The 11,339-nt window shown below is 60.6% G+C and overlaps 1 protein-coding gene and 1 long non-coding RNA gene across 2 annotated transcripts; one reads left to right on the top strand and one right to left on the bottom strand.

Annotated features, from left to right (window-relative positions):
* Nucleotides 1–1,872: 1,872 nt before the first annotated feature.
* Nucleotides 1,873–9,789, bottom strand: LOC308357445 (polyunsaturated fatty acid lipoxygenase ALOX15; the record flags this gene model as incomplete). The annotated part of the gene is made up of 14 exons (XM_080827011.1): nt 1,873–2,814; nt 2,923–3,090; nt 3,214–3,314; nt 3,919–4,040; nt 4,197–4,366; nt 4,466–4,552; nt 5,814–6,023; nt 6,758–6,901; nt 7,135–7,295; nt 7,469–7,572; nt 7,689–7,811; nt 7,944–8,025; nt 8,231–8,435; nt 9,655–9,789. 14 exons carry the CDS (start codon nt 9,787–9,789, stop codon nt 2,635–2,637), a joined length of 1,992 nt encoding a protein of 663 aa, XP_080683137.1. The 3' UTR covers nt 1,873–2,634.
* Nucleotides 6,770–9,885, top strand: LOC308357448. Its single transcript, XR_013968202.1, has 5 exons — nt 6,770–7,308; nt 7,733–7,853; nt 7,970–8,031; nt 8,275–8,402; nt 9,715–9,885. It is a non-coding gene; the product is annotated as an uncharacterized lncRNA (long non-coding RNA).
* The last annotated feature ends 1,454 nt before the right edge of the window (nt 9,886–11,339 follow it).

The following is an 11,339-nucleotide window of genomic DNA, read 5'->3' as shown; positions in this document are numbered from 1 at the left end:
TCGTCGCAAATGGCAAGATTTCGTTTCTTTTGATGGCTGCATAGTAGTCCATTGTGTATATATACCACCTCTTCTTTATCCATTCATCTGTTGATGGACATCTAGGTTCTTTCCTTAGTTTGGCTATCTATTGGACGTTGCTGCTATAAACATTCAGGTGCGCGTGCCCCTTCGGATCACTACGTTTGTATCTTTAGGGTAAATACCCAGTAGCGCACCGATGGCTGGGTTGTAGGGCAGCTCTATTTTCAACTTTTTGAGGAACCTCCATGCTGTTTGCCAGAGTGAAAACCAGTACTTTTTAATGGAAATAACTTGACCAAAAACCTGTCACAGAATTCTGAGACTCATGAAAACAAAAGTTTAATGAGAAACCCGTGTCTTCTATTGGTCCACACCGTAACCTTGTATAGTATGGTTCAGGTAAAAGATTGAGTGTGGCACAGACCCTGTTTCTGGTGTTAAAATATGCTGAAGCTAAAATTGGGTTAACATTTTTTTTCCTGGGTGGGGACTTGAGTTTTTTCACTTTGTCTCAGGGAAAGAAGTTCTGTTGGAGAACATAGTAAAACCTATGAGAAAAGGGGGTCTGTCGGTGCAACACATCTTCTCATAGAACAGATAAGCAAAGAATGACACCACAAAATAGTTCATAAAACAGGTTAAATTCTGTAATACAAAGTCAACGTGTTGCATAGAAAATGCGTCTCGTATCACTGTGGAGTAAACTTGATAGATTATCACCTTTTCATTTCCCAGTTAGTAGAATGCATTGTCACATTTATAAATATTGAAATAGGGCGCCTGGGTGGCTCAGCTGGTTGAGTGTCTGCCTTTGGCTCAGGTCATGATCCCAGGGTCCTGGAATCGAGTCCCGCATCGGGCTCCTTGCTCAGCAGAGAGCCTGCTTCCCCCACCCCCTCTCTGCCTGCTTCTCTCCCTGCTTGTGCTCTTTCTCTCTCTCTCAAATAAATAAATCAAATATATATATATATATATATATAATATATATACCTTAAAAGGTGAGGCATTCAATGGCATTATTTTACTTAATGGTAGAGTTAACTGTATCGAGATTGTAGGAGAAGAATATCTACTGGGAGTTGTTTACTGTCACTTAAGAACTAGAAATCCACTTCCAATAAGAATTTTCAGCTTTAAAGATCAAGGTTGGGGGAAGAGGGAACATTACTGCGCTGGGGATTCAACACAAAGTTTGGCAAAAGTTCACCTAATGAGAGGAAAGACATATTTTGGACTGAAGTGTAGGATAAGCTTTGTTTTTTGGGTTTTTAAAAAATATTTTATTTATTTATTTGAGATAGAGCAGGGGAGAGAGAGAGAGATGCAGATCATGAGCAGGGGGGAAGTGTTGGGCAGAGAGCCGGATGCGGGACTCGATCCCAGGACCCTGGGATCATGACCTGAGCTGAAGGCAGATGCTCAACCGATTGAGCCCCCCAGGCGCCCCTAATTTTTGGCTTTAGATAGCCGGCAAACCTCTCAGAACACTGGTGCATTTGATAAAGCAACTGTGAGTCTTGACCATTTGAACATGAGTTCTGTCAGGATCCTGTTTGGTCCTTGAATAGGCTCTCCCCCCCCCCAACCAGGAAGGGGAATTTTTCAGGCTGCTTTGAGTATGGCAAAAAAGCACACAAGACACCTTGTGTTTTATAAGGCAAACGATGCTACATGAAATGTATCCTATAACTTGGCAGCCCTAGGTGAGAAATGACTGCAATTGAAAATTTTTTTCATTTAGTTGTAAGCTAGGTAAAATGGTCTCTTAACAGTACTACCAAAGGCACTGATGAGGCCTGTAAATTAGAAACTAATAAAAGATTTTGTCCACAACTCAAAAAAAAAAAAGAGATTTTATATATGCATTTATTTGAGAGAGAGAGAGAGAGCGAGAGCAGGAGCATGAGCAGAGAGAGGGGCAGAGGGGGAAGCAGACTCCCCGTGGAGCAGGGGGCCCGAAGCGGGACTCGATTCCAGGACCCCGGGATCATGACCTGAGCCGAAGACAGCTGCCCAGGTGCCCCTCTGGTTAATTACTTCGATTTGGAGCTTTCTAACTTGGGGAACTGCAAAGGGGTTATAGATACGGATGCCCCGGTTTTCTTCCATTTTCAGTCTCTACATGAGCCATGAGACAGAAATCTTGAGGACTGCTGTGAGTGCTTTGCTGTGTGGGATCTGCCTTCAGGACGCGGGATAAAGCCCGTCCAGTCAGAAAGATGTGCTACATTCTTTGGCCAATATTTGCTTTCAGATAGTTTGTTCTAACTTCTTTTCTTTTGCTGCCTAATGTATCTTTTTGTTGCCATTTAAACCCAATTTTGTTTCAAAATCGTAACTGGCTCATGGACCAGGCGGAGTGACACGTGTGGACAATCTATCCTACTCTTGAAACAGTTTACATAAATGTGGCTATTATCTGCCCCGGGGCGGGGGGTGTGGACCCAAATGATGCAGGAGGCAGCGGGCAGAGTCGAAAATAAAATGTGGCCACAGACCATGGAAAAGGAACTCTCCCCGGGGCGGGGTGGGGACTGCTGGGGGTCAGAGGGGGGCAGGACCGCAAGCACCAAGGGCTGGCGCGTGGCTTGGGGGAGGGGGAGGCGGCGCTCAGATGGCCACGCTGTTTTCCACCAGGCTGGGCAGCAGGTACTCGTAGGGCATGTCCAGCTTTTCATTCCGGGTCTTGATTTCTTTCTCCAGGACAGCCAGCTCCTCCCTGAACTTCTTCAGCACAGCCTTGGGTCCGGGACCCGAAAAATACTCCTCCTGGTGCTGGCCCACAGACACCTGGGCGGAGAGAGAAAGGCAGCTGAGAGCCTGGGACCCCCGCGGGCCTTGCTTGTTGCAGCTACCCCTTCCTGGAAGCCCTCGGGGCAGCCCCCCCCATCCCCGCACCATCACGGGCTGGCGTCGGCCCAGCTGCCAGACGATGGACATCTGCAGGGAGGCCTGATGGAAGTTGGGCAGTGTTGCCATCACTGTCTCCAAGGTCACGTCCTTGGTGGTCGGCGGGGGCATCCGCATGGTGCAGGGCGCGTTAGGGACCCAGGAGTACCAGTCCAGCTGGGGAGGGGCAGATATGCAGAGTCAGTGCCGGAGAAGCGTGGAAAGCCCTTAGTCCCCCTGCCCCCCCCCGCCCCGCCTCCACTGCAGGTGCAAACCCCGGCCGCCCCCTGTGGTGAGTACCTGGCCCAGGTGCGTGGAGGAGTGCTGGCCGGTGCAGGTGAATATGCACATGGTGAGAAAGCGGCTCATCTGGTCCCGGGACTGCAGGGAGTCCGGGAAGCCTGCAAGGGGTTCGGGGAGTTAGTTAGCAGCTGCGGCTGTGGGGGGCCGGGGACAGAAGCTCGGCTCAGACACAGGGTGGAGCGGGGAGAGGACAGGGGTGAGTGGGGGCACCGAGCGTGCTCAGAATCCGTGGGCGCTGACCACAGACTGGGTCGGATTGGGGGGGACCTGCTGGGAGGGTCGCACCCCGCGGGGCACGGGTGTGGCTCCTGCGGGCCGCGAGAGCCAGTTGCGGTGCGGGTCAGGGGTTCAGCGCGCTGGCGGACGGCACACTGGGGGCCGCAGGGGGAGATCCACCCCGCGCCAATGGGCAAGTCCTACGATTCAGGCTTTCACTGTGTTTTGTTTCGTTTTCTCAGGGAGCTGGTTGTGAAACATTCACGAGTGACCGGTGGTCCCAGTGCGTCTGGGACTAGAGGGGCTCTTGGGGCAGAGCATGGGGTCCTGTCTCTAGCTGACTGCGAAGAATCTGGGAAAGCCTTTGGGCATTTTCATAGGGTTGGAAATGCTTCTGGAAGATGGCACAGAAGTTCGGGGGGATTCTGGCGAGGTTCCCAGGGGAACGATCTGGCATGGGAGGCCCCATGCAGGGGCTAACCGTACCTCGGTCCTGGGCCCCGAGCAGCCCGACCTCAGTGATCTCCCGACACCAGGACTGCAGCTCCAGATCATCTCTCACGGCCTCGTCCGTCTTGTAGTGGAGATGCACGATACCCTGCACATAGCTGCCCCCACGGTCCGAGAGCCCAAGCTCACTGGGGGCCTCGCGGCCTTGGGCTCCTCCCCACCGCCTCGCCGGGTCAGGGGCCCCAGCCCCCCAGCCCAGACCCGGACCTCCTGTCCTAGCGTCCCCTCCCCAACCCCGCCTTCCCCGTCCTCACCGAGCGAGGATTTCCCAGAGCCGCAGGGCGTCTTGGGCATAGAAGGACGACTGGACCCCCAGGAGCCCCCGGTCGGCCAGGTCGTCGGGGGGGCAGAAGGAGCGGTAGGTGAGAAAGGCGCCCGCCCGCTGCAGCAGCTCCACGTGGCCTCCGCCACCTGTGCTCACCACCTGGGGGGCGAGGACCAGGCAGGGTCGGGCCCATCAGCCTGCCCGAGGCCAGAGCCGGAGGGAGGGGTGAGCCCCGCGATGCCCCTGCCCTCCTCGTACCTGGTCGAAGACTCCCATGTCAGAGACGAGCCCGGTCCGGGCCCGGACGTTAATTTCCAAGGTGTAGCGCAGGTGGGGGATGATGAGCTGCGGGGACAGGAGCGGGGAAGGGCAGAGTCAGAAAAGACGGCCGAGTCCCTGCCGGGAACACGGCTGAGGAGCGGGAGGGGCCCAGTGGTCCGGGAAAAGCACAGACGTGAGCTCGGTGGCCCCCGGACGCCGCTGACTTACTGCTCTCTGATAACCCAAAGAAATCATCCTCCTTTTCTGTTCGTGTAAGACTGTGCAAGGTGGAGCTCAGTTTCTCGTCTGTTTTGTTATCAGTCTCTAAGCGGCCTTTTTCGAGTCATATGTATATAGGATTTATATATTCATATGTGATACACATTTTTAGATAAAATTCCCCCCCCCCGAAATTTTAATGCTATAGCTATACTGTGTCCATCAGGTACTGTATGTATATACGTGCTTTATACATAAAAATAGTACTTTTTTGCCTCCGCAGAAGCACTTTTGCCTCCTTGGGGGGCATAATGGCCCCCCACTGAGAATGCAGGGTCTAAATTGAGAACTTCATCTCCTACCCTTTCCCCTCTGTCCCTCCCACTCACCTTCTTTCTGTCCCTCAAACATGCTAAGCTTGTCCCGGCCACAGGACCTTTGCACTGGCTGATCCCTGTGCCTTGACCATCTCGAGGCTGGCTCCTTGTAGTCTCGTTCTCAAAGGAGCCTCTCCTGGTCACCCCGCTTAACTCACTCTCCCGTCACCCTGGCCTGCTTCTCTGTGTTGTACTTAGCACGGCTGATCTCCAGTACCTCCATTACTGCCTGTTAGCCCGTAACGGAAATGAAAAACCCAAAGATCAGAAACTTGGCTGTCTTGTTTCGCACCGGCATCTGGAATGGCTCATGCCCCACGGGAGGACGCCAAGAAAACAAGTGCGCGGGTGGGTACTCTGTCCTCACCCGCAGGGAGCCGGGCTACCGTCCTCCCGAGCCCCCCAACTGGCCTACGGGTCCCTAGTTTAGGACTCTTCAAAACGGGCGCGAAAAATACTTTATGCTATTTGTATGGTCCCGTCTGGTTGGAGTCCTCGTTCACGTGCATGTTCTGTTTATACCGCGTGCGTGTGTTTGAGCTTTGAAAAGAGTAAGACTTTGCAGCCCTCACCCCGCCGATGACTCAGTCTCTCCTCCCTGAGAGGAGCTGCCCTGGTCAGAAGGCACAGCGGGCTCCCGGCTCGCTCGTCTGTCCGGGTTGCCTGTCCCCACCCTCAGGATCCCCAGGGAGGGTCTCCAGCGGCAGGACAACGCCACCGGGCAGGGGCGGGAGGGAGTAAGGAGCTACCTTGAAGGCAGGGTGTATGGAGGGAAGGCACCTCATGGTGGCCACGGTGATGACCTCCGCCATCAGGTGTCCCCGCAGGAGGTGGGACTGGAGCTCGTGCATCTGGAAGTCGGAGCTGCGGACCCAGCACTTGGCCAGCAGCCAGGCCATCGGGGGGTCCGTGGGCAGGAACAGCGGCGGCGGAGGGGACCCCACGCGGGGCAGCTGGAGCTGGCGTGGGGACCAGAGAGTGGGATGAGTGCCAGGTGCCCCCACATCCCCTCCCTTGCGTCCCTCACGTCCCTTGCCCACCAGGTGGCTGGGGCAGGCGCTACTCCTCACCTGCCTCTCCTACCTCCCCCCAGCCCCGCCTTCTGCAGAAACTGCTCCCCCCGGGCCTCCTCCAACCTCACTTCCCTTTTGCTCCCCGCAGTGTGGACGGGATTCAAACCCTCTGCTTCCTCCATCCCACACTCTCGCAACCCCGCCTCCGCTTGGCTGGCTGCACCCCGGTCCTCAGCTGTCACTTTTCCTCCTTATTTGTCCCATTTCTGCAGGAGCCTGGCCTGACTCCTCCTCCTCCCTCCCTGAACCCCGGCCAGTTTAATTGCCCTCGGCACCCACAGCTGCTCCCCACATCCGAGCCCGTCATCACCTCCGCGTTGGGCAGTCGGTGAACCCATCACCCTAGTCCCGGGATCCAGCATCCCCCTTCTCTGTGCCATCCTGAAGCCGGTGCCGGCACAGCAGCCTCCGAAGGGCCCTCCCAGACCGCTCTGTCCTCAGAGGCTCCCTCCGCTCCGGAGTTTCCTCTGGAGGAATTCGCCTGGTCTGTCTCTGCAGCTAGACCCGGACTTTCCTCCTTTCTTTCCCATTTCCTGCCGGGCACCTTAGGCCTCTGCACTGAGCAGGGACTCGGGGAGCGGGAGCTCGGCCCCTGGGAGCAGAACTCGGGGTCCTCTCACCTGGATGGCCATGGGCAAGAGTGTCCCATCAGGCTGCAGCTTCAGCATGACCAGAGGGGCGGCCAGGTGCTGCTGGCTGCACAAGATGACGTTGGCCTTGACCCCGTCCAGGAGCGAGAAGTCCACCTCGAACAGAGTGCCTCTCTGCATGGGGGTGGGGGTGGGGGGGAGGGCATGGGCTGCTGTCATTGCGACTCTGTCTCCGTGGACGCGACACTCTCCCCCCTGGTTCGCTGCTCTCACTCGGGGAGGAAAGCGCGTGGTCGCATTTCTCACGATCACCTGATTTCTCCGGGCACATCCCTCCCTGCCATCCAGCAGGCAGCTGCGCCCACAGCGGACCCCACGCGTCCCCTTTAGGGTACCCGTGTCTGCACCTGGAGCTCGGTCTCCAGCTGCACCTTCAGCTCCTCCATGCCCGGGGGGAACATCAGGCGGGCGGGGAGCTGCTTGGAGCGCCTCAGCAGCATGGGGTTAGTGCCGTTGAGGAACTGGTACCCGAACAAGGCATCCTCTCGCCAGGAGTCCCGGACCTTCACTGCAGAGGGCAGGTGTGGAGAGCACCGTGGGTCGGCGCGCCCCCACCGAACCAGCCCCACCTGACCCCAGACTTCTTGAGGGATCCAGGCCTCTGGTCTCCCGGCCCTGGCTCCCTGGCTGGGGGCTCTGGGGGGATCCTGGGAGAAGCACGGGTGGGGGGGGGGTACTGACCAGCCAGTTTGCTCTGGCCACACCAGAAAATCCGGTTGAAGTCATCCAGATCATTCCAGCAAGTCAGAACATTTAAAGAGTCTTTGATGGCCAGGTCTGCCAGCCTTCCGGGAAGAAGCAAAGAGTTTGAGAGACGGATAACCCCAGGCACCCACCTTAGGCCGGCCCAGCCCGTGCACCAAAACACCTGCCTGGGGCCCAGCCCCCCCCTTGTTCTCACCCCTTGGCCAGCGAGGCTTCAAAATCAATCTTCTTGTCTTCCAGAAACCGCTCGTCCACGGGGAGGTCATTGATGGTGGCCCCGGCCACATTCAGGATCAGCCCATCCTTCCAGTTGCCCCATCTGTGGCCCAGAAGTGAAAGCAGATGTTGGTCCTAGCGAAGGGTCAGCAGGGCCGGGCGGGGGCGGGGGGCGGGGCGGGGAGGAGCCCCGGGCGGGCGGGGGGTGGGGGGGCAGGGGGGGGGCGGCGCTGACCGGTACAGCTTCTTCCTCTCCTCCAGCTCCTGCTCCCTGTGCTGCTTGAACAGGCTTTGAGGGTCGTCTGCCACGGTCCGGCCTAGAGGTGGGGAGGAAGGCACGGGCGGGGAGGCCCCTCCTGAGAGCCTCTCCCGGGTCCCCGCCCAGGGCGCCTCCTCCGCGGGCCCTGACCCTTCAGCATCCCGGCCTCCCGCAGCAGCCCCGGCGACCGGCCCCCTCCACATCCCCCCTCCCGGCTCCGCCGCCCCCGCCGGGCCTCCTCACGCCCCCCGCCCGGCGCTCACCGGTGCCCTCGGGGAGGCTCAGGACGCCACTGCCCTCCACCCAGCGGTAGCAGGGGAACCTGAACTCGTCCCCGCCGGCCCCGGGGCCCTGCACGCAGATCCAGTTGCAGAACCAGGCGTCGTCCTGGAGGAAGTGCTGCTTGTGCACCTTGACGAACAGCAGCCGCCCCAGGTACTCCTGCACGTCCGCCTTGAATTCCGTCTCCTGCGGGCGGCACGAGGCGCTCGGCGTCGGCGGGGCGCGCGGGACGGGGCCCTTGGGCCGAGGCCCGCGCCCGCGGGACTCGCGTCCGGCAGCTTCTGGGAAAGGCGCGCGGAAGGAGCCCGCAGGCGCAGGGGGCGCGCAGGGCCAGGTGCGTCGGGGTGAGGCGGGAGGAGGGGACACCGCGAGGCGCGCTCCTTCCTTCCCTCCTGCCTCCCCGCACACCCTGCCGGTGCGCAGCGCCGCGCGGGGAGGGAGCGCACCCGGGCGCGCGGAGGCGCGGGGCCGAGCAGGCGGCGGGCTGTGCCGGACAGTCCACGGCCCGGACAGGCCTCCCGCGGGACTGGCCGTCTGGGGACCCCTCCGGGAGGCAGCGCTCGGCCGGGCCGAGGGAGGGAAAGGCGGGGAGGCGTGCGGGGCAGGGGCTCGGGGAGACAGGGCCGAGGGGGGCCGGGGAGAGGTCTGCGGACGGGCGCGCGAGCACACCGCGAAGTCTCGAAGGTCAGCCAGGGGCTTGGGATTGGTCCCGAGAACACGCGGGGCACGTTTGGAGGTGGGACTGTTTGGAACAAACCCCAGAAGGGCTGGGAAGGGCCGCGCGGAAGCGGCGAGGCGGTGGGGAGGAGGAGGGGGAGGGGGACCCGGTTCAAGCGGCCGGGGGAGGGGGAGGGAGACGGTGCGGGGGGAGCTCGGGGCGCGGAGACAGAACGGACCGCGCCGGATTCCCGCTAGAGGCAGAGACGGAGAGGCGCGCGCGACCCCCGGGGTGGGGGGCGCGAGGGGAGGGCTGGGGGTTGGGAAGCGTCCGCGGGACAGACCGCCGCATCTGGGGGGGCTTGGAGGGAGCCGGGCAGGTGATGAGAACCGGGGGGTCGGGATCGGGGCGAGAAGCAGGTAGGTGCGACGGGCGCGGGGAGGTGCGTCGGCCCTTGGGTGCTGTCATCTCTGGGCTCCTTCCCCCGACCGGTCCTCCGGCGCCCCCACCCCCGTCCGTGCGGGCCGGACACCCAGCAACGCGGGAGAAGACTCGAAAGGGCAGCTTTGGGCAATAGAGGGCCCGGGAGGACAGGCGGCCCGCTGGAGGGAAGGCCGACTCCGCGCCAGGCCGGGCCCGCGAGCAGCGCGTCGGTCCAGAGGAGGCCGGGCGCGGGGACGCGTCCCGAGCGCGCCCCGTGCGCCCCGGCCGGGCCCCAGCGCCCCCAGCCCCGGCCCCGCGGCTCACCTGGCCTCGCGCCGGCCTCAGGCTCGTCTTGATCGCCGCCTCCCCGTGCTCGCCCACCAGCCTCAGCTGCACCCGGTTGTTGGAGCCCGCGCACAGCGAGGAGCCGGTGGACACGCGGATGCGGTAGACACCCATCCTGCCCGAGGACGAACGCGCCGTCTGGGGAGGAAGGAGAGCGGACGCGCTAATAACGGGCGCGACCCCGCCCCCGGGAGGCCCAGCGGTCAGAGGGTGCGGTGGCTTCCGGGTCCCCAACCGACCCGCGCGCAGCCCAGAGATGAGCCCCAGCCCGAGAAGGCGGGCCTGGCGGGCGCCCAGGGAGGCACACGGTTCTCCAGGTGGAGGAGAAGGACGGAAGGGGGATGCGGGCGCGGACGGGGGCAGCAAACCCGCAGGAAGCAGGCCTGGACGCCCGCCCCGCAGGCAGACGGAGCGCGGGGCTGGGCGCGCACACGGGCTTCCCGGGGCCGCTCGCCTCTGGGAAGGGTCCTGCTCGTTAAGGTTGCAAGGTGGGGTCGGGAGGGATGAGGAGGGCAACTCGCTCTGCAGCTGTTTGTGAATAAGGCACGTCCTGGCCACCGAATTAAGCGATCAGCTTGGAACACTTGCAAGCCCTCGGTGCGCAGAGCTCTGGGGCTCCCTCCCTTCTAGCCACTACCTCTCTGCTGCCTGCGGGATAAAGATCCATTCAAAGCTCCTGCTCAGGCGGCCTGCCTCCTCCCGCCTCATCCCACCACCCGCCACCCTCATCTCCGTCCCCCCTCCCGTCCACTGGGGTGCAGCCCTGTGTTTCCCAGAACCCACTATGTCGTTGGCCCGTTCTAGGAAAATTCTGTGCAGCCTTTAACCCCTGGCCCGACTTCAGGTTTTCAGAGAGGTCCTCCCTGGCGGTCCAGCCCTCCCCGCCTTCCCCCTCCGGGGCTCATCAGCTGTCCTCTGTACTGAGTTTGCCCTGTGCGTGGTCCTGTCGCTGTTCCCTGACTGGGGCGGTAATTCCTGTGTGTGTCCACGTCCCCTCCCCAGCAAGCTCCCCCGAGGCAGGGGCCACACTCCCAGCAGGACTGACCCGGGTTCATCTCCCCGGGACCGATCACTGTACCAGGCTCGTGGGTGTCAAGAAGTGTTTGCTGAAACACACTGAACCCCAAAATACGTTATACATGAGTCCTGCCCTGCGGGGGGTGGGGGGGCAGGACACACTACCGGGCTTCGTGAACAGTAAAGGGAGAGTAAGACCCACTCCCACTCTGCTACCAGCCGGGCCAGCGGCCAGCAGCCTGCGACGTGCCCCAGTAGAAGGAACCCAGAGAACTAGGGCTGTATTGTCTGTGCTCTTGTTTGTTTAGTGGGAGTGGATTTACACGAGCCAAGGTGCAAAAGGGAGAGAGACGTCATTCCCTGGCGTCCCCCGCTGGACCGGACACCATCGCGTTTCCCCACCTCCCTCAGTCGCTCACCCATCTTTCCGAGGCCCATTCGCAAGCAAATACACGCCTGTCCTTTTGTCCTTTGCCTGGTAGCGCGTGTGACCTGCAGTTCCGAGGCTCGATGCCGCCACGCAGCAGCATAAATCAGGAGATCCTTCCACATCAGGACTTGAAAAGCCTCCTTGTTCTTAAGGGTGCCGCCACGCTGGGGTGGAAAGGACAGCCTGCCTGGTTTTGTCGAAGCTGGACATTTAGTTT

This window comes from Martes martes (genome assembly GCF_963455335.1).
Source record: "Martes martes genome assembly, chromosome: 16".
Lineage (NCBI taxonomy): Eukaryota > Metazoa > Chordata > Mammalia > Carnivora > Mustelidae > Martes > Martes martes.
The sequence above is the reverse complement of the archived record's forward strand: the minus strand, read 5'-3'. Positions and strand labels throughout refer to the sequence as shown.